Genomic DNA, 23,776 nt, shown 5'->3' with positions numbered 1-23,776 from the left:
AACTTTGTGATTGAAATAAAAGTTTGTGATTCAAGATCTTCATATATTTGAAGTTACCTATTAGTGAAAAGAATACTAGAATGAAGAAATTTTATTTTATTTTATTTACTCATACTATCTCATTACTACATCTGAACTTCGTGAATCCATTAGTAGGAAACCCTAAAGCAATTATTATACAAGTATGGTCTGAATAAGGACTCCCTGCACATTCCTGGGTCTCACCCCCAGACCTACAGACTGTCTTGTATGAAGTTGGAGAAACTGCATCTTAGCAGGTACTTGGAATGATGCGTCTGCTCACTAGAATCCGAGACCCTCTGACCTAATCATTAAAGTCTAGCACGACACACCACTACATATCAATACAAGGGACTAGGAAATTAGATCAATTCTTCCCAGTCAGTGTTATCCAGTTCAGCTCCAAAATTCTCAGTGATACTCAGTTTATACCTTAGTTTGTGTCCGTATTTCTAGGAATGCACCCTTTCCTTATTTCATCTACTTTTTTGACCTAGATAGAAGATAATTATAAGGTGTGGGATACTTCAGGGTCAAATCCTACCTGACTTCTCCCTGGCTGTATGACCCCATACACACCAACATTCACTGAGCCTTAGTTTCCTCATCTGTAAAAATAGGGATGTTACCTATCTCAAAGATATTTTAAAATATTGAAGTGAGGAAGATGTAGGTGGAAGTATTATACTTATGCAATAAGCACTCGATAAACATTGGTTTGAGTATATGTGATTTTCTTTTTGCTGGGGGGATTATAAGCATTTTTTTCTTTTTGGTAAGGAGTGGGCCAGTGAGGGCACATGGAGAAGGCAGGAAAAGCCATTTTGATTACTAATAACTTGGGAATTACTTGGAACATCAGATAACTACAATGAATTGATCTACTTGCAGAGAATTAGGGACTTGGGTATGGTCTAATTCTTTCATTTAATGCTCCACATATCCTTGGGACAAGTAATTTAATAACCATTTAATATTATTTAATAACCATCTTTAAACCTAGTAAAATTCATCACTTACTTGATCCAGATACATGCCAGTCTTTACATTCTTTGATGGAAATGTCATTATCTAAACTTATCTTAATTCTTCCACTGTGGGCTTTGTTGTCAAATGTTATCTGTGAAGAACAGGAAAAGGGTAAAAAACATACCTATAGTTTGTAAAGCCAAGATGTCTCTATGCATTAATTAGTAAACAATTCTTCCAAAGTTACAGGAGACCCAGACTCTCATCTTTGACCTGTTGCTAACTCTGTTCAACCTTGGGAAGTTCTTTTTATTTCTCTGTGAGCTGAGAAAGTTGAACTAGATCTTCCATAGAGAACATTTAGTCTCTACAATCCTGTTTCCAGGACAGTATTCAAGCCCTGAACCACTTATAAAACAAAAGAATCTCCCCCTCCTTCCCATTCTAAGCGCCTCTAGATGCCCTCTTACAATGAGCAAGAGCGAGTACAAGTATGTTTTCCTCCGCTTCCCAGCAGGGCCTCAGCTAGGGATAGACTTTTAATGTTGTTGTAATTCTTACTAACACAGATGCTCATTATTTCTGTCTTGAAACATTTCAAATGGACCTTTTTTGATTTTCCTTCTAGGACCAGATTTCTTCATCACTATAGAACCACATGTATTATAAAAGGTGTGGTCACAGGGAACCAACAGCATGTCTGGCTTCAATGATAACCATTTTGGGACACCAGGCACCAAAGGGGACAAAGCCATGCCAGAACACCTTTCATAGTTCTTCCATTGTCTTCCCCTTCTAGCTCCTTCCACTTTCCCCTTGCATAGACCAAGAAGGCGAGCTAAGGAAATTAGTCTGGTTTGGGGGTTTTGTTTTTGTTTTTGGTGCCTCTTCTCTCAAGTCCTAAAGAAAAAGAAAAGTTCTTTTAAAGTCTGTCATTTGAATGAGTTTTATTGAAAATCTTCGTGTGGGGTAATCAGATACCACTTCAGATATAAGATTTCAAATAAACTTAATAAGTTTAGTTACTCTGTTTCTCCTCATGTTGGACTGTAAGTTTCTTCCCTTGACAAGCAACCAAGGACATTGCTGCTGAGGAAACCAGCCCACAACTTCACATAAGGAAGATGCTCAGTATTATTTGAATGAGTCAGAAATTCTTGCCAAGGAAAAACCATGCTTTTCCCACACAAAGAGCCTCAGGGTCTTACAAGTAATAGGTGCTCATTAAATAAATTTTGGCTTAATGTCAATCACATCTAAGTAAGGTTTAGAAGAAGCTGAATTCTTTAAATGATGAAGAAAAAATACTGGGTGTAATTAACAACAGATTAGATAGTACAGAAAAAAAAAGATTGGTGAATTTGAAAACACAGCAATAAAACTATTCAAAATGAAAGAAAGAGAAAAAAAGACTGAAAAAAAAAAAAGAAAGAGAGCTGTGGGACAACTTCAAGTGCCCAAATATACATATTATTGGAATCTCTGAAGAGTGGGGGGAAAGAGACAGAAAAATATTTGAAGAAATAACACTGAGTAAATGTCAAATATAATGAAAACTATAAACCCATAGATCCAAGATACTCAATGAACCCCAAATACAAGAAACACGAAGAAAACTACATCAAGGCATATCAGAATCAAACTGTTAAAATCAGAGATGAAGAGAAAAATTTTAAAGCAGCCAGAGGAGGGAAAATACATCCCATACAGAAGAACAAAGATGAAGAAGACAGCAGATTTCTTAGCAGCAACAGCAGTTTGTATTGTTCGTATTTTTAGTTTGTAAAAGAGCAACATCTTTAAAGTACTGGGGAAAAAACAGTCAAACTAGAGTTCTATACCTAGTGAAACTATCCTTAAAAAATGAAGGTGAAATATTTTTTTCAGACATACAGAAGCTGAAAGAACTTATTACCAGCAGATCTGCATTATAAGAAATGTTAAAGGAAGCCCTTCATGCAGAAGGAAAATGATACCAGATGGAAACCTGGAGCTACACAAAAGAATGAAGCACTGGAAATGATAACTACATAGGCAAATATAAAGACTTTTTATTATTTAAGTTGCTTTAAAAGATAACTGACTGTTTAAAGTGAAAATAATAACAATGTATTGTTCCAGTTTATATCTGGAAGTAAATTGTATGACAACAATAACGCAAAGGCCAAGATGGGAGAAATGGAAATATACTGTCAGGTTTTTATGCTATACATGTAGTGGTATACCATCACTTGAAGGTAGGCTGTAATAGGTTACATATGTGTACTAGAAACCCTAAAATATAAAACAAAGAGTTATAGTTAATAAGATAACATATGAGATAGAATGGAATCCTAAAAAATACTCAATTCAAAAGAAGGCAGAGGGGCTTCCCTGGTGGCGCAGTGGTTGAGAGTCTGCCTGCCGGTGCAGGGGACACGGGTTCAAGCCCTGGTCTGGGGGGATCCCACATGCCGCGGAGCAACTAGGCCCGTGAGCCACAATTACTGAGCCTGTGCGTCTGGAGCCTGTGCTCCACAACAAGAGAGGCCGCAGCAGTGAGAGGCCCGCGCACCGCGATGAAGAGTGGCCCCCGCTTGCCACAACTGGAGAGAGCCCTCGCACAGAAACGAAGACCCAACACAGCCATAAATAAATAAATTAATTAATTAAATTAAAAAAAAAAGAAGAAGGCAGAAAACGAGAGAAATCATATTAACAATCACATGCAATTTAAATGATGTAATAAGCACCTTAATTAAAAGGTAGAGATTTTTAGGTTGGATAAAAAAAGCAAGACTCAACTATATGTTGCCTAACAAGAAACCCACTTTAAATATGACACAAATAAGTTTAAATGGGTGGAAAAAGATATGCCATACTAACACTAATCAAAAGAAAGCTGGAATGGCTATATTAACATCAGACAAAGTAAATTTTTGAGCAAAGAATATGACTAGGGTTAATGAGTGCCATTTCATAATGATAAAAGAGTCAGCTCAAGTGAATACAAGAATCCTAGATGTTTATACACCTAATAAAGAGCTTCAAAATACAGGATGCGGGCTTCCCTGGTGGCACAGTGGTTGAGAATCTGCCTGCCAATGCAGGGGACATGGGTTCGAGCCCTGGTCTGGGAGGATCCCACATGCATCGGAGCGACTGGCCCCGTGAGCCACAACTACTGAGCCTGCGCGTCTGGAGCCTGTGCTCCGCAACAAGAGAGGCCGCGGTGGTGAGCGGCCCGCGCACCGCGATGAAGAGTGGCCCCCGCTCGCCACAACTAGAGAAAGCCCTCGCACAGAAATGAAGACCCAACACAGCCAAAAATAACTAAATAAATTTATTAAAAAAAAATACAGGATGCAAGAATTTATCAAACTACTATGAATGAATGCTAATGCACTACTTTTACATTATAAATCCAACTGGGCATACACAGGATAGGCTTAATAAATAGCTGTTGAATGAATCAAATATCTACTACATACCCTATACTTTGGTAGGTCCTTCATATATGTTATCTTCTATCTTGACAACAATTTTGTCAGGTAGGTGGGCATTAATTCTGTTTTACAAATGAGAAAACTGAGGCTCAAACCAATTAAGTAATTTGCCTAAAGTTACATAGCTACTTACTGGTGAGCTGACATTAAAATCTAGGCTTGTCTGACTCCAAAGACCTTGCATTTTATATGAGGCATGCTGCCCCAGTTCATGTTTACTTATGGCAATGAAGTTGCACTAATGGCTTTTATTATCAAACTACCTGATAGGATATAAGTTCCACCACAGTTCTGTGAGATGCACTGCTAAATCCACACTGCACAGATATAGCTCGGGATAATTCTACAAGAATGGCAAAAATATGACATTTGCATGTGGCTTAAGGCCAAGTTGCTTTTACTGATGTAGTGAGTCATGACAAAGGATCTAGTGTTTTGTTTACTCAATCAACAAATATTTGAGCCATCTACTATGTTCTCTGAGGGATGAAAAGATAAAATTGTTCCTGCCTTCAGGGAGCTTTCAGTCTAGTAGAGTTGATGATAAAGACCTACAAAATCCTAAAACAAAGGAGAAGGTGGTAAGACATACAAAATACAAAAATGAAAACAAAATCTGGGAATTCAGAACACAGAATGTATTGCTAACTGAGGAATCACAAAAGGGTCCATGAAGGAGCTGTCAGTTGACCAAAGCCTTTAAGGATTATAAGACTTCTGAAAAATATCATTTTCCATGAGAAACAGAGATAAAGAGAGAGGCAGACAGACAGACAGAGATACAGAGGGAGAAGAGAGACGACTGTGTATAATAGCTCAATTTTTTAAAAATCAAGTAATTTTGAAAATTCATAACTTGCTGGTTAATATTAAGATCAAAATCTGTAGCCCAAATAAAAACAATCTTATAGAATTAGTGCTTTTTCTTATTAAATAATATGCATAATTATTACATTATCCTATATTCTGAAAATATTTTTAACCTCAATTTCTGAAAACTTGATTTCTTACAGCCAATTAGTTGAGTATCGTGGACATAACTTTTGATACAAACTACTGCTGAAGTAATAGAAATTTGGACCACATGAAGGCAAGCTGTGATCAAATGCTGTCCTGCATATGCCGATACAGCATTGTGTTACTACTGACTCTGATCCTCGTGAAGTGATGAACTCACATGAGGGGCATCTTGTGCTGCCTAGAGAGCATCAAAAGCTCCATTTGCAACCGGAAGACAGAGAACATAGATGTGATAGGGTAGGCTGAAGGCGAGGAAGCTAACCAGAGCATTAGAGGCAGCACAAGGGAGGCAGTGTGAGCAAAACCCAAAGGCTACAAACATCCACAGTGAGGAAACCCGGTAGCAAGAACCCTTGGCAATGACCTTAAGCAGACTGCCACCGGCTGCTGAGAGCTGACCATACAGAGCCTACAAACCTCTGTTCCTTTTGTATTTGAACACCTACTCTGTGCCAGGCACTGTTCTTGGTACTAAAGACACAGCAGTGAACAAGACAAGGTCCCTGCCCTCGGAGAACTTACACTGAGATACAGAAGACAGATAATTAACAAGTAAACAGGTTAGTACAGTAGCCACCCCTTATCCATAGGGGATATATTCCAAGACTCCTAGTGGATGCCTGAAACCACAGATAATACCAAACCTTATATACAATGTTTTTTTCCTATACATACATACCTATGATAAAGTTTAATTTATAAACTAGGCACAGTAAGAGAGTAACAACAATAACTAATAATAAAACAGAACAATTATAACATATACTATAATAAAAGTTATGTGAATGTGGTCTCTCTCTCTCTCAAAATATCTTGTACAAATTAAATGCCTTTTTCCATCTTAACTACGCACTTATCACACACTTTGGACATAATTTTTGCAGTTTGGGGTGCAACAGCAAAACTAGCATGGATTTCTTTTTCCGTCTTCACAATGTCATGGATAGAAGATTTCTTCTTCCTGTAGATTTAGCAACCTTAGCATACATTTTTTTTTTCTTTCCTTATTAAGTTGAGAGCTTTCACTTTTTCACTTAAAGGAATCTTTTAGCATATCAGAATTGCCAGCATCACTACTCTTGCCCTTTGGGGTCATTATTGAGTAAAATAAGGGTTACTTGAACACAAGCACTGTGATACTGGGACAACTGATCTGATAACTGAGACGGCTACTAAGTGACTAACGGGTGGAATACACTGGACCAAAGGATGATTCATATCTGGGGAGGGTCAGAAATTTTTCATTATGCTACTCAGAATGACATGCAATTTAAAATTTATTTCTGGCATTTTCCACTTAATATTTTCAGACCGAGGTTGACCTAGGGTAACTTACCTCAGAAAGCAAAACCGCAGATAAGAAGGGACTACTTCATAACAAAATAGAGCTAGCTGAACCAATGCTTCCCCTGTGCACATCCAAGTGGGATGGGAACATCCTATACATTTGATCACCCCTTAATACAAGTAAATAAACCTGTAACTAGATAAAACTATTTTTCTCCAGATAGGAATCAAATTCAGCCCAGCCCACACTTACAGTCAGAGTAAAGTCATAACAGTCCGGGAGCTCGTGATGACGAATAGTCTGCAGATTAATGGCCTTCAATTTAAACTGCAGCTCCACTGTTATGAGTCTAGAAGACAGGAGACTTTAGTGCAGTGAAAACATATACACACAAACATGAGTTACACTCCCATCTGTTCCCTCACCTGTGAAAGTCCAGCATTAAGTTGAGTTTATTTTCTTCTAGTGTTCCAACGTGAAAAGGTTCATCTGGCTCCACAAAGAAACATTCTGCCATAGAAAGGAACAAACCGTAATATAGTGCCTAAAATAAATATAGAAAACTGCATCTTGAAAGGATCATATGTTTAAAACTAGATATTCAGATTCTGGTATTTTTGTAAATTACGATTTTTAAAGCTAAACGTCCATACCACGTGGTTACAGCGACTTATTTGTTTTTAATACGTGACTATAACATTTCTGGAATGGATGGGGGTAGAGAAAGATCTGAACTCTATCTCACTAGTCTTCTATAGAATGCCATCTTCCTTTCTGTCTTTTTAAGGCTAAACTTTGAGGCCCTTCTTCCTTTTTGTATCCTAAGCATAGGTTTGAAGCATCTGTAGCATCTAAGATAAAATTTTCTATGTTTAAAGGATCTTTTTTTAAAAATATTATGTGTTGCCAATTTTTCCTCAATAAACACTGTTTTAAAAAAGGAAGATAGCATACTAGAAGGTTTTCACTAGTCAGTACTATAATCCTTTACTATTCTTCTCAAAGAAAAAGTCCCAGTGGCTACTGTTAAAAGTACTTACTTTTTGACTCGATGACCTAAGCTAATGTTTTAGATACAAACTGCAAATAGAACTTCGCTAATAAGAATAAGCTGTGCTATTCTAAGTTCTGGTTTTCATTCCCTGCCCACCCCCCCAGGCCCAGCCTACCCCAAAGACACTGAATAGTGAAGTGCTGTTGAGCAGAGAGAGTTTTATATACATCAAGAATTTGCAAGCATACTGTTTTATAAGGACAATATGTCTATTTAACTGGCTTATCCAGCAGAGAGGCTGTGGAATAAGGTGGCTAAGGGCATGGCCTGGGTCAAATTTCAGCACTGTCTCTTACTAGCTCCATCATGAGCAGATCACTTGACCTTCTGAGCCACACTTTAGTCTTCTATAAAATGAGGATAATAATAAACTTGCCTCAGTTTTTGTGGAGTTTTTTGTTCGTTTGTTTGTTTTAAGAATCATGAGTTATAGTGAAGTACCTGACACAACTCTGATAAGGTTCTTACTATGACCTAATAGCACAGGCCAAATCAATGTTTTCAGAGATGAAACTAGTATAAATAAGTATAAATTGATTTATAAATAAGTATAAATCAAGGAGTTAAAAATGGAAGTTCTAGCTTATAGAAGAACATCACCAGTTTCAATTTCTGGATCAATGTCAAAGGTATCATTTCCGGGACAGATGTTTCCTTGCTTGTAGAAGTGCTGACAGATTGCCATGGCTGACTGCTCCGTGCCCTTGTTCTCGTAAGCGTGATTCCCAACTGAGACGTTGCGTAGCTGCAAGTACTTCAACCAAAAAGAGAAACAGAAAAAGGGGAACACCCAGCCAGGTGGAAGTGAAGCCACGATTCCCCTCCCTCCCTGCCTTTGAAACGGCAGGTTCCCACCTCCTGTCCATGTGGAGACTTGCACGCTAATATGCAGAGTGATTAACATGCTACTGTGCACCAGGACCGCAGAGGGCAAAGCGCACTCTTGAATTAATTAGAGTTCTGGGTTCAAGTCTCATTTCTGTGACCTTGAGCAAGTCATAGACTTTATGAGCTGCTGCTTTCTTATCTGCAAAATTAAAGGCTTAATTTAACCTTAAATAAATTCTCGGGTTCTTTCCACCTTTAAATAACTATGTTTAGGAACTGACTTTTACATTTAATGTGAATATAAATTTTATTTATCTTTGAACTATTTCCTATAAAGTCAGAGTTCTGCTTTACTATAATATAGGAAGTGGGATAAAATTGTTCCAGGGTAACCAGCAAAACTTTGTCTAAAAATAATGTATTTTTAAAATCTTTATCTTTGTAAGAATACAGCTTGGTCACTTTTATAGCAATTTTCTCTTACTGAAAGCCCTCCCATGGCTTCCTGTCTCTCAGAATAAACTTCAAAGCTCTCTTCCAGGGCCTATTAAGCCCTGAGAGACCTATAGCCCTATCCCTGGCCCTTCCCTTACTCCTTTGCACACTTGCCTTAAACATACTAAATGTTTTCTAGCTTCTAGGGCCTTCGCTGTTGCCACTCCTTCAGCCTGAAATATTCTTCCCCAGACTTCAAGTCCCCAGAGAGGCCTTTTCTGACCATCCTGAGTCCATTGTTAACATTTTATGCCATTTAATTTTTTTTTTCATAGCACTCATCACTGTTGGAAATCAACTGATTTTGGCTAAACCTGTTTAAAATCCATCTCCTCCATTAGAATGTAAGTTCCACAGGGCAAGGAATTTATCAAGTCCACTGCTCTAACCCCAGCACTTAGAACAATACTGTAAGCAGATAGGGTAGGGGAGGTCCCTGGAGAAAGAGAACAGGCATGGCTTTCTTGACATAAGAGAAGCCATTTTTGGCCTAAGCCTTTTTGTGATCTAATGCTGGTCCTTCAACAGGTCTCAGTAATTAATAATATTAAGGGAACAATAGAATGCAGAAACAGGCAAGAGAAGTAACAACAGCAAAGATAATACATCAATTGTAAAGATTCCCAGTTCTGTTTCAATGGTAAAGATTAGCCCAAAACACTTAACTGCCAGGTCAACTGAAGTCTAAGGGATGATGATGTTGACCTTTTCTGACCCTCGTGACTTCAATCAACTAAAACTTGGACTCTGTTGACCGCCCAAGCCCCTTCATGATTATACACATACCCTTAGCTTAAAACTTCCCCAGTTTTGCTGTTTGAGGAGACACTGCTTTGGGAAAGATCGCTGGTGCTCTCCTTACTTGCTGCAAGTAATAAAGCCTTCCTTCTCCTGACCTTTGGCTTGGTTGTGTCTTTTGGCGTGACATCCACCAAGAGGCAAACCCAGTTTTCAGGTAACAGTATGAGACACAGAGTCAAATTAACAGTGAGGTGAAAATCACTATAACGTGATAGTGCAGGGGTCCGCAACCTGTTAGGAATCAGGCTGCACAGCAGGAGGTGAGCAGCAAGTGAGCAAAGCTTCATCTGCCGCTCCCCATCGCTGAACCATCCCCAACGCCACCGGTCCGTAGAAAAACTGTCTTCCAAGAAACCGGTCCCTGGTGCCAAAAAGGTTAGGGACCACTGTGATAGTGGATCTTTGTTCACTAGAGCTAATCTATGCACACCAAGATGGTAAGTTGCTAGGATAGGATTTGCGATTATGGCACCAACCTTTCTGCTAGCATTGGGATTGGGAAAACGAGCCAGAAATCTACAGTGATATAATTAAGCTGCATAAATCGTTAAATAGCATTATGTCCTACATATAGGGGGAAATAGTATAATGCTGGAAATATTCAGTTTTGAGCTGTTTGTTTTCAAGGAACAAGGAAATACATACAAGGAAATAAGTGTCTTAAGTCTTTATAAAGCTACTCTGAGCCAAACTGGTAGTTTTACATTGGGGTGTTGGGAAGTAAGAGGTAAACAGTACATTAAATGAAAAAAGAGGTAAAAGATATTGAATGCGGTAAAGTACCAAGGAGACCAGTGTGCCTGGAACAGGGGATGTGTACCGGGAGGTGAAGCCAGAAAGGCAAGCAGGGGTCATGAAGCAGTCACACCTCCATGGGGCCCAGTAGCCCTTCGGAGCACCCGCTCCTTGTGAGGCAGTCCCCACAGGACTTACTTAAAGATCTGAACCTCCTACCTTAGAAACTTGTGTCTCAAACCTTGTAAGACCTTGAGACACGAAAGATCCAAAGTGCAGGGCTTCAGGTACATGCTAACGTTATAAGAGATGCTACAGCCAGACTTCCTTGCTATCTTAATAAGGCTCCTCGTGGAGGTCTGAGCACCTGCAGGAGCTGGATGTTGTAGGCAAAGAGTGTTGCCTGCCACTCCAATAAACGACAAGTGTTGCCTGCCATCAAGCCTTCAGCCACTGCAGTGGCATCAAGGGTGTGCTCTGAGGGGAATTCAGGATGGAGAAAAACAGATTACTGGTCCTGGATAGTTAAGATGCATATCAAAGGAATATGCCATGAGCCCAGACTCTTGCATCTTCCCATACATAGAAAGGCACTAAAATCATTAATTTGAGATATCTGTTTTTTATGATTAGCAGTAATCTTTTGATGTTTCATTACATGGGTTTTTGTTTTGTTTTGTTTTTTTCAGCAAAAACCCTCTTTGGAACAGTCCCTCAGAGCTGTCTGAGAGGCCGCCTTCCTGGGCTGCAGTCTGCAGCAATGTCCTTGAATAAAACATAGCTCTCAACTTTTAGGTTATGCATTTTTTTCAGTCGACAGTGGTCAGGGGCAAGTGGCAGGATCATGTCCAGCTAAAGGGCAGCTCCGGAGCCTGAGTCAGAGGACTCTGGGACCGGAATGTGGTTTGGGACTATGGTTGAAAGGCAGGTGACTTGTAGGACTGACTGATGGGGCACCTAACTGGCTATGGCCTCTGTGGGGCATTCATCAGGCTGGACATCTGTCCCTACTTGCCTCTGCAGCTCTGCCTTCGAGGGAAGTAGTTTTTCACGCAGATCCATGGGCCCCAGGTCACCCTTTGGAATACAATATAAAAACACATTAAAGATCCTTACCTGAGTAATGTGGCACCCAAAGTAAAGCAGATTAAAACCGATTGCTCCTTGATTATAGATAGATTTTTTGTGGTCCCTCTGTGATCACCTGATCTGAACACATGAATCTTTTGAGCTCTTTCATTCATTCACAAACATCTGAGTGCCTGGGATGTACCTCCACCTTCGTGGAATAAATATATTAATATGTGGCACTGAACACTGTTATATGTATAAAATGAGGAGTATTATGCAATCAAATCTGTGATTTTAGGTGAATCCTTTAGAAAACAGTCAAGAAATGGTAGGGAGGGGAAGGAGGGAAGCCAACCAGAAGTAGGGATATACAGACTATGCTTGAGCTGCAAGAATAAATGGTTCCAAGACCCTGAGACCTTTAAATCTAAGCAACTGATCAGAAAGAGAAACATATCTGGGGAGCAGGTGGGAAGAGAACAGGAACCCGTTTTGGATGGAGTGGTTCTGAGGTGCTCGTGAGCTGTCTGCATGCAGCAGTGTGAGCAAATGGTTCAGGGTCACCTCTCTTGGCAATGGCAATGGCAATGGCTGTGTAGAGGAGGAAATTCTGTAGGAAAAGGACAAGCCTTTGAGGACTGCCTTAATTTAAGGGGCGGATGAAAGAAGGAACCCAGTAAAGATGGCCCAAACATGACTGATTGCTAAAAGCCAGGACATAGTATAAAAATAACTAGGTCTTTGATATTCAAATACATAAACATATATACTAAACAAAAGTGATGCTGTTATAACCAGTGTTGGATCAGGATGCACCCTAGAGGTTATGCAGTTAGGTGGCATTTTAGGGTTCTACTCTTCAGGAAAACTAATTAGTCATGGAACTAGCTCTAAGGACTAAGAAGCTACTGACTTATCTGTTCGTTCTCCTTGGTGACTATCACCGCAACTATCAAGAGATTTCCTTACAGCAAACAAAGATCTTTCTTTCATATCAGTCTATATTTTCTCTATTCAGTTCTCTGGAATCGTGTAGAATAACTGACCTCATTAACAACAAAAACTTTATTTATGAATATTGTGATCAAGATACTTTTTACCTTCAGTTTAAAATGCCTGATAGTGATGTAGAGAACAAATGTATGGACACTAAGGGGGTAAAGTGGGGCTGGGGGTGGTGGTGGTGGGATGAACTGGGAGATTGGGATTGACATATAAACACTAATATGTATAAAATAAATAACTAATAAGAACCTGCTGTATAAAATAAAATAAAATAAAATTCAAAAAAAATAAAATAAAATGCCTGATAGTGCCCAGAAGATGGTAGGGAGTCACTTGCCCTAAGTAAATCCCACCCCAATTAATATTATCTACCTATATACTAGCACAAGGAATCTACATGCAATTCTGTAAAGAACACGGAAATCTGATAAACAGAATGGCCTGAATGCCAAATATTATATTTTTAAGACTGCTCTTAGGCTTACTATATAAAAAAGGTAAAAATGTTTTAGGAGGAATTTAATGAACTGTTTACATCTTGCCTCTACCCGCCCCTCCTGCCAAAAACCAAACTACCAATTTGGTTCAGAGTAGCTTTAGATAAACTTAATAATCTTAAAACAAGTATCTCAAAGCTGAATATCTCCAGCATTTTACTATTTTTTACCTTACAAATTGTAGGGCATATTTCTATTTAACAACATATGCAGCTTACTTCTATTACTATAGATTTCTGGCCAATTTTTGTAATCTGAATGCGATCAGAAAGCCTTAGCGTCACAAATACGTATTTTATCTCACTGTGCATAGTTTGTCTCCAGGATAAGGAGAGCCGTAATTGGACTATAATAATTTTTTGAAGAAGAGTTGTGATATTTTTGAAATGTTATCTACAGGCTAACTCAGGTTAGAAATACTGACTTCAAGAAAGCTTCCAACGATTCCCACAAAATAGGAGATTTTGGACTTGAGAAAGTACTATTTGTAGCAAAAACAAATTGATCAGAAAGTGTGAATAGAAATTTGAATCATCTGTATGAAAAACAAGCTTCCTTTTTGAGGCAGTTAATCAATATTACAATAAAATCATTGTCATATATGACATAAAGGCCTTACTTATTTTTTAAATGAACTTTCAGGTCTTGGTTACTAAACACACTCTGCAAAGTTAATATTCTCATTATTTGTTAAGGGTCCCTGAAAGTATAAACTCTGAAGACTTAATGACTACTTACAACCAAGATCATGGTTAATCATTTTAAACCTTTGAGGTTCTCATGCCAAGCCCTAGCTCTGACTCTTTTAATTAAGTCTTTAAAGTTTCTGTCTCTCTGTTACTAAACAAAAGCTCTTCTCAACTTCTAGTTCTGTTAAAGTTCGTTGGCAACATTAAAAAAATTTAACTGTTTTATACATGTCATTTACATATTTCATTAAAAAATGTTCACCCTTGTACAACTGAATGTTAGTTTCCATTATGTACATTGCTAACAATTTTCCAGTCTAATCTTTTTCCCAAGTGAAGAATGCATGTGCTTGATTTACCTGGTTCACTGCGAAGATGATCTGATCGTATACATCATTTTGTGTATACACTGCATATGTGTCATCCATTCGGTCTATATATCCTTTTAGGAAGAGGTGTTTGAATGCTATAGTGTTCTCTTCCTTGAAAGCTACCACCATCTGGTTACTTAGCCCAAAAAAGATCAGCTTAAAAGAAAAAAAGAAAAAGTAAGAGGGTCAAAAAGTAATGAAATAAAAGGTCTCTATAAAATGATCAATTCATCTATTCAAGATTCAATGCCTAATTAATCCTGAATATATTCAATAGAAATTAAAGTTTGGCAGCTGTGAATTAATTTGTCCTTAAAGATAAGGTGGGTTTCTAGTTTTAAAATAAAAGAAAGTGATTTTGCATACTTTCAACATTTATTTTCATGTATGATCCCACTTATGACATTTTCCCTACCAACAAAAGCTTTAGGAGTTCAGAGAAGCCCTTTAGGAGTTCTTTAGCTCAGAGAAGCAAGGTAACTGACTAAGGAAGTTGGAAGGTTTCTCTAAGGAAGAAAGAATAATAGAAACCCTGAAATATGTGCATAACTTGGGCAGGGGACATTTGAGGAGCACGGGGGGAAAGGCCAAGAAGGTCGAGTTGAACTTAGCACTTTGGGGGGACATTGAGGACACCAGCATAATTCAATTAGAGAAATAGTGAGAAAAAAATGTGAACAGAAAGACTGGAGTCAGATGGTGCAGGGGCTTGAATGGCAAATAGAAGAGTTCAAAATGAATTCTGTAGAACAAAAAGGTCTTGAAGCAGGTGTACAATACAACCTAAGAAATATCTTACGTAAGTTTAAGTCCTATAATCAAACTATATTCCTAGGTCTAATTACCAAAACTGTGACAATAAGGCCAAAAATAAAAATATTCTTTCAACTCATCTCTAAATTAAAGTATATTAACATAACATATCCTTAACATTCATGCAGGATTGACCCCAGAGTTTTACATGAAACTCAGTTGTCCTCTTGCTCTCTCCCATACACACACACACACACACACACACGTGTGTGCGTGCTGTAAGTTTAGAACATATATTCTGACTTAGATACCAGAGTAAGGGGGGCAACATATATTTTATATGGAAAGGGGAACAACACTGAAAACCTATGTTCCATACACTATTGCAGGAACTTTCTTCATACTAATCCCACAGCATAGTTCCTAATACACCCATTTTACAGATGCATACATGAAGACTCAGAGAAGTTAAATAATTTTTACAAGTCACATCAGTAGCAAGTATATAGTCAAACCCAAGTCTAACAGACTAAATCCAAGCTCTAACTATCCAAGCTCATGCTACACAAAGTATCCAGGGTCTGATCAGGGAAAAATAGAGACAGTAGACCAATATTTTCGCCTCTCACCTCCCCTTGTGATGTATGCCCTGTACCCCACACATGTCATCACTCTCTACCTAACTCGACTCTCATTTCTAAAGAGCCTCTTTAAGCTGTGTCTTATTTAAATCTCAGTAAGATGATAGCTTGATATTCCAGGGGTTTTACAGCTATCGAAGCAGATGATCAAAAAGCCTCCAGAGAATTCCCAAAGATATTTTTACCGATTCATTCAAATATATGAGTACCTTCACAAGCCAGCACTGAGCTAGAAGACACAGTTCCTGCCCTCAAGGGCCTAGGGGTAGACAAGAGTACCACTGGCAGAGAGAACTGCTATAATTCAGAGACTGAGCCAGGCAGTGTGAAAAGGGAAACTTTTAGTAGGGTGCCTATCATCATAGTCATCTCTCTTTTGCTGCTGCAGACACAAAATCTCCAACTTAACAGAAATACCACCGTCTTTTCCCTGAAAAGAGGAAATCTGTCATCAAGTCACCCTCATTTGCTCAATTACAAAGTCTTTATGTAATATTTGTTTGATTGTTCCAATGTAGATTAAGGAAACATCACAATTAAGAAAAACCCTCAGTTACTTCAAAAAAAAACTTACCTAAATGCCTTTTATATGCTTATTACTAACAGGCTTAACATCTTAAACTGTTAGTCAATTTTCCTCTTGACCACCCTAGGAAATACAGGAAAGTTAGATGAGCTCCCTAAAAGATTTAGGAGTAATTAAGAACATAAGTCTTACACAGACATACTAGAGAATGGATTTGAGGATACGGGGAGGGGGAAGGGTACGCTGGGACAAAGTGAGAGAGTGGCATGGACATATATACACTACCAAACGTAAAATAGATAGCTAGTGGGAAGCAGCCGCATAGCACAGGGAGATCAACTCGGTGCTTTGTGACCACCTAGAAGGGTGGGATAGGGAGGGTGGGACGGAGGGAGACGCAAGAGGGAAGAGATATGGGGACATATGTATATGTATAGCTGCTTCACTTTGTTATAAAGCAGAAACTAACACACCATTGTAAAGCAATTATACTCCAATAAAGATGTTTAAAAATTAAAAAAAAAAGAACATAAGTCTTAGAGGGAATAGAATCTGAGTTTGAATCTCAGTTCTATTCTTCTAGTTTCCTATGACAGGTTATTTTACTTCACTAAGCCTCAGTGTTTTCATCTGTGTAATGGGGATACTACTACCTACCCCTGATTTGTTTTAAGAATTGAATGTGATGATGTAAAATGTTTAGGCCAAAACACAGTAAACACACAAGTGGTACCTATCATTCTAAGTAGAAAACATTCATGTTCAACTGACACAGGCTTTCCCTCCAACTTATCAGAAACAACACAGATAAATATTTTCACTATTGTGACACACTACATTATCAGCTGGAAGTTAAGAATTTCAATTCCAGCTTGCCAAATATACTGAGAACTGAACATCCATTTTTATGTTGATATGTTAGAGGGAGAGAACACGTGCCTCTAAAGTCTTGATTCCGCCAATGGCAGTACTAGTCAGTACTAATCATGTGGCTCTATAAATATCAGTTCCTTATTCTGTAAACTGAAGGATTCCAGTATTTATCCAATAGAAGTAGTGTTGAAATTAAATGAAATAATGTCCTGGAACAAAATAATCACTCAAATGTCAGTTTCCTTTACACAACACCTAGCATCAGAAACTTAGGCAAGAATTTCACCAACTTCATATGACTGTAGAAATAGCCTTAGCTTCTAACACCTTAAGCATTTGTTCTCAATTATCAATTAAGATTAGCGATTTCAGAGTTAAAAAAATTCTCCTTGAATACCAGTTGTTTATTTACTTATGCATTTTCCACCAAATTAAGAGAAAGTATTAATAAAAATAAACGTATCACATCTATTTTTCCTATTAAAATCTTTTATTTTTGCCCCTTTGCTTTTAACAAGAGATAGTTACTCTCACCAGCAGGAAAACATACCTTCACAAGAGTAAATCATAAGTATATATAAAGAATCACAAAATATAATTTCCCCCCAAAATGCTAAGAGAAGGCAAGGAAATGAGATTCAACATCTCCTGAAATGAAGTCTCACATTTCACTACCTATGCTACTCCTTTTAATCAACTTCACATTCTTCCACTTCAGGGCTCCCATGATCACAGGGATGTGAGAATCCAAATACTCTTAACAAAAATCCTGAAGTTTCTGAAGAAAGAGAAATTCTCAGGAAACTAACTAGGAAAAAAAAGAATCCTCTGGTTGGGCAATAGCTAGTTTCCACAGTTGATTTAGAAACCTTTAGCTAAACTTCTTGATTGGAAGCCAAATATTAAAATTTTCTTTTCCTGAAAACTAATTACATTATGTGAGTAAAATTATAACTTAATGAAAGATGAGAAGGAAAAGAGTTAGAGAAAAAAAAAAAAAAAAACCAAAGTCTTCTTTCACAAATATTGAAGTGGGAGGGTTTAAGATTGTGTATCTCCTTAATTATTGTTCTTTATTATGCATACAGTTAAAAGTTATAAAAGAAGAAAAAAAACTGTCCATAGTCCTCTTTGTTAGTAAAAGAAGACTTCATTAAACTCATGATCTGAGATGGTTACCTGGATGGTCACCATTGCAATTTTTAGAATTTGTATGGCAAGTTTCCACGGTTTTCTACCTCGAGCCCAGAACTTCTCACAAGGATTCATGAAAAAAAATTTGAGTTTTCGCCTCATCTGGTCTTCTAATAGAAGCTCCTCAGAGGGAGATGTATGCTGGTTAAAAGTGCAGCGATTTTCTTCTTCATGAGAGCTGCAGCTACTTATAACAGCCTCAGGATTTGCCATCTCTAGGAGGAAAAAAAAAAAAAAAACCTGTAAATGAAGGCAACATCTATGTTCTTTGCTATTGCAGGATAGTTGATGAAGTCCAGACAAAATATCAGCCTTCAAATAAGCACCATTGTTCTAAACTGCACCTTTGAAGATCAATGGCACAGGATAGAAAGCCCAGAAATAAACCCAACACACCTATGGTCAATTAATCTATGACAAAGGAGGCAAGAATATACAATGGGGAAAAGACAGTCTCTTCAATAAGTGGTGCTGGGAAAACCGGACAGCTACATGTAAAAGAATGAAATTAGAACATTCTCTAACACCACACACAAATAAATGGATTAAAGACCTAAATGTAAGGCTGGAAACTATAGAATTCTTGGAGGAAAACATAAGCAGAACACTCTGACATAAATCGCAGCAAAGTCTTTTTCAATCTGTCTCCTAGAGTAATGGAAATAAAAACAAAAATAAACAAATGGGACCTAATTAAACTCAAAAGCTTTTACACAGCAAAGGAAACCCTAAACAAGATGAAAAGACAACTCACAGAATGGGAGAATATATTTGCAAATGATGTGGCCGACAAGGGATTAGTCTCCAAAATTTACAAACAGCTCATGTGGCTCAATATTAAAAAAAACAAACAACTGAATCAAAAAATGGGCAAAAGACCTAAATAGACATTTCTCCAAAGACATACAGATGGCCAAGAGGCACACGAAAAGATGCTCAACATTACTAATTATTAGTGAAATGCAAATAAAAACTATAATGAGATATCACCTCACATCAGTCAGAATGGCCATCATTGAAAAATCTACAAACAATAAATGCTGGAGAGGGTGTGGAGAAAAGGGAACCCTCTTGCACTGTTGGTGGGAATGTAATTTGGTACAGCCATTATGGAGAACAGTATGGAGGTTCCTTAGAAAACTAAAAATAGAGCTACCATATGATCCAGCAATCCCACTCCTGGGCATATATCCTGAGAAAAACACGGTTAGAAAGGATACATGCACCCCAATGTTCACTGCAGTGCTGTTTACAATAGCCAAGACATGGAAGCAACCTAAACGTCCATTGACAGATGAATGGATTAAGAAGATGTGGTACATATACACAATGGAATATTACTCGGTCATAAAAAAGAATGAAATAATGCCATTTGCAGCAACATGGATGGACCTACAGATTATCATACTAAATGAAGTCAGACAAAGAAAGACAAATATCATGTGGTATCAGTTATATGTGGAGTCTAAAAAAAATGATAAAATGAACTTATTTACAAAACAGAAACAGACTCACAGACATAGAAAACAAACTTAGGGTTACCAAAGGGGAAAGGTGGGAGAGAGAGACAAACTAGGAGGTTGGGATTAACATATACACACTACTATATACAAAATAGATAATCAACAAGGACCTACTGTATAGCACAGGGAACTCTACTCAATATTCTGTACTAACGTATAGGGGAAAAGAATTTGAAAAAGAATAGATATAGGTATATGTATGACCGAATCACTGTGCTGTGCACCTGGAACTAACACAACATTGTAAATCAACTATACTCCAATATAAAACAAAAAATTTTTTTAAATAAAAAATAAAAAGAATGTGGTTACAATTACAAAAAAATAAACTGTACTTTTGATGCTTACAAAATCAATTAGAACATAGCACGTCATTTTTCTTTTTGTTTCAGTTACTGAGTGAATTTTTACCCAATTGAAAACTACCAAATTCAAGGGCTGCTATTAATAAAAGACTATATGTACCTATATAGAGTATGTTATATGCTTTCTGCCTCATTCAGTAACAGGTATAGTTAGAGCAGGGTGTCCTGAAAGCACTGGTAAGGTGTCAGAGAGTAGGCTGGACTCAGAAATTATATGCAAAATTTTGTAGATATATGGATATGGCCACTTTTCCTGGGAAGATACTTACAGTTTCATCAGATTATCAAAAAAATTTTTTTAAACCATTGAGTTAAAGGTAAAAGATGTGATGAAGAGCAGGGGTCCCAAGCCCCGGGGACCTGTTAGGAACCCGGGCCACACAGCAGAAGGTGAGCGGCGAGCAAGCAATTGAAGCTTCATCTGCTGCTCCCCGTCGCTTACATTACGGCCTGAACCATCTCCCCCTCCACCCCAGTCCATGGAAGAACTGTCTTCCACGAAACTCGTCCCTGTTGCCAAAAAGGTTGGGGACCGCTGATGTAGAGAACCAGATCCTGTTTGGTTTCTAATCCTGGTTCTACAATGTGACACTTCTGTGACCTTAGGCAAGTCACTCAGCCTGTCTGAGCCTCAGTTTTTCTCTTCTGCAAAATGGGAATAAGAATATCTACCCTCATGTGTTTCTAGTGAGAAAATGCAAATAAAACCCTTGCATAGGGTCTAACACTAAACAAGCAGCCTCACTTTCCCTACAGCCCCAGCAGACAGAGCAGCTTCCTAAACAGCCAACAAGGTTCTTAAGAGACAGTGTGAGCTTCAGGGGACTTACAAAGGAGGTCTGAAAAGGAGAACTCAGAATCTCAATTTAAGTCCAAGTCCTGATCAGCAACATCACTTGTATTAGCTTTTTATTGAAGGCCTTAGAGTTATGTAGCACATTTTACTTTTCAAAGCACTTCATACTTTTTTTTTAAATCCCTTTGCAAAGGATGGGGTTGGTTTTATTGTCTTCATAGTCAGCTTATCCAAAGTGATAAAGAAGTTACTCCAGAAACTGGAAACTGTCTTGGATTTTCCCTCAGGCTAATATTGATATTATGGAAACTTGTTCAAAATAAAATACCCCAAACCACCACGGAGAGTAGAGTTCTTTTTTATAGAATAGAAAGGCTGGCTCTGTTTGATATTTTTACTATAACTTCTACTCAGAGATTGGGATGGGGTGGGGGGAGGATTCAAACTGTACTAACACAATATCTAACAAGTCACTGTTTAGGTGCTTTCCAAGTCTAGAATCCGACATCTGGTTCTGAAATCAAACATTCTTAGCAAATCCAACATCTCCAAACAATAGATATTGGCTATAAAAACTATCCATGGGGAAGGTTTTAAAATTCTTGATGAATGAAAAGGTTAATAAGGATAGGGACTTCCCTGGCAGTCCAGTGGTTAACACTCCGTGCTTCCACTGCAGGGGGCTGGGGTTCGATCCCAGGTGGGGGAACTAAGATCCCACATGCCTCGCAGACAAAAAAAAAAAAAAAGAAAAGAAAGAAAAAAGGATATTGCTGAGTCAATAGAGCATGAAACATATTTACAGTAGCATATGCAGTACCTTCAAAATGAAATAATTATGATAGAACTCATTAAAGTATGGCTGGTGTGTGTGTTAAAATGCCTGTCAAAGTCCGAGTACAATAACTCATAGATAAAGACATAGGGAGAGAAAAAAGTTAATCCCTTAGGATTTTCACTCAAGAACATTTTATTGCCTTCTTCAAAAAGGTATATTTTTCACCAGCATTTAAGGAGACTTTACCTATGGGATTTATAAGGAAGATGATTCACGCGAGTTCATGGAAACTCGCATATGAACAGTAACATAATAATGAAGCTCTTAACAATACAGCATGTTGGTGAATGACAGCTTTGAGGTCACATTCAGCCCTTTGTATTTTGATACAGGTAAAATTACACTGTAAACAAACTAGCCACACGCCGTGTAACAGTAACCCACAGGAACAAAGAGAAAAAGAGCCAACCACAATTAATTTATTCAGCACATCGCACCAAGCTGTCCCGAACCGTAAGATGTTTCATTCACAAGGACTGACCGCTAAACTCGCTGCAAACCTTAGTTTACCGTCAGAGAAGCCCTTCTGAAGGTGCACTTTAAAAACTGAGACTGTCCAGACCCCTAGCCGCTGACGGAGTGTCGCCCAACACTCCTGCACACCCAGCCGGGGCGCAGCGCAGGATGCAGGGTCGGTGGAGACGCGGGTCAGGAAAGTCTATCCGCTATACTATATCTGGTCTTAGAATCTACAAACACACCGAGGTTCCTTATTCACGGCGAGGCGGGGCTTAACTGGAATGAACTGCAGAAAACTAAAGAAAACCGAGGAATATGTGTAAAGAGTAAAAGCCTCACAGTTGACGACAGGGACGCGAGCTCCTTACACGACCCGAGCCCGGCTGGAAGCTGCTTTCGCCCAGCGCAGGGACGCCGGCTCTGGGCCCCAAGTCCATCCTCCCCCTACCCTCTAATAAAGGGACACTGAGTCAAGTCTGGCTTGCACAGTCTGGCCGTGCAAGCTGCAGAGTGTCTCCGAGCCTCCCGCCCCCCCCCCCAACCCCGGCCGCAGGCCGACGGCCGCCCCCTTCCCAGGCCTCTCAGGCGAGGCCCCGCCCACAGGTGGCTTCCCGGGGTTGGGGGGATGGTGGCGCGGCAGGGTCTCCCGGCGCCGCAGCTTGAGTCCCGGCTACCCCGGGCCGGGGGCGCCGCCACTGACCTTGGGCGGGCGGCTGAGGGGGCGCGGGGCCGAACCGCTGCAGCTCGCACCCCGCTCCCACCTGTGTCCCCTCCATGACGCCGCCGTCCGGGGCCCGACCCTCCCGCCGTGTCTCACCGACGGCTTGAGACGTCGCGGGCTCTCCCTTCGCGCCGCGGGCGCCGTTCCCACGACACCTGATGCCTCCGGGCGCTTCGGGGCTCGGCTCACCTGCGGCCGCGGCGCGCGGAGGGGGAAGCGGGGCGCCGGCTAGTGAGCGTGGGGGCGGCTTTCTGTCCGCGGCCGGTGAGCAGCCCTAGAAGCCTCTGAGGCTCAGCTCAGCCCGGGGCCCGACGTGAGCCCGGCAGTCGGGAGCCGCCGCCCTTGGCATCCTCCCTCCTCCGGCCGATTGAACCCGTGACCCTCCGCCGCAGCGCTCCGCTCCCTTCCACGCCCTTTCTGGAGCCGTCTTTCAGGACTTAAGGCGAAGGAGGCCGCCTGAAAGAGCCCGACGCTGTCGCCGTTCTCTGGGCGCCTCTCTCCCTTCGCTCCCCTCGCTGTACCCGTAAGGCGACCCGCTCCACCCTCCTCGGGTTTCTCGGGCTGCCCAGGAACTGCGGACCCGGGAGGTACGAGTGCGTGGGTTCCCGGCTTCCACTCTCTGCTCGCGGGGGTACAAGAGACAGGCTGGAGGTAAAGTGCCTGGAAGCGGGTGAGCGCGCAGTCCTCTCCTTCAGCCTTCTAAGTTTTGTATACAAAGAAATCAGTAAGGGTAAGATTTTTCAAGCATGAGCCTTGTA

The 23,776-nt window shown here is 39.7% G+C and overlaps 1 protein-coding gene across 1 annotated transcript in view; it reads right to left on the bottom strand.

The window, feature by feature from the left end:
- Nucleotides 1-23,191, bottom strand: part of MCOLN3 (mucolipin TRP cation channel 3) — a 32,000-nt gene extending 8,809 nt beyond the window's left edge. The window contains exons 1-7 of the mRNA XM_061186389.1: nt 23,115-23,191; nt 18,302-18,531; nt 14,318-14,485; nt 8,438-8,591; nt 7,209-7,293; nt 7,036-7,132; nt 1,042-1,141 (exon numbers count right to left, since the gene is read on the bottom strand). Coding sequence (XP_061042372.1) covers nt 1,042-1,141; nt 7,036-7,132; nt 7,209-7,293; nt 8,438-8,591; nt 14,318-14,485; nt 18,302-18,529 — 832 coding nt within the window. The 5' untranslated portion in view covers nt 18,530-18,531; nt 23,115-23,191. The remainder of the gene's footprint in view (nt 1-1,041; nt 1,142-7,035; nt 7,133-7,208; nt 7,294-8,437; nt 8,592-14,317; nt 14,486-18,301; nt 18,532-23,114) is intronic.
- Between the last annotated feature and the right edge of the window lie 585 nt (nt 23,192-23,776).

This window comes from Eubalaena glacialis, chromosome 3 (genome assembly GCF_028564815.1).
Source record: "Eubalaena glacialis isolate mEubGla1 chromosome 3, mEubGla1.1.hap2.+ XY, whole genome shotgun sequence".
NCBI classification, from domain to species: domain Eukaryota; kingdom Metazoa; phylum Chordata; class Mammalia; order Artiodactyla; family Balaenidae; genus Eubalaena; species Eubalaena glacialis.
The sequence above is the reverse complement of the archived record's forward strand: the minus strand, read 5'-3'. Positions and strand labels throughout refer to the sequence as shown.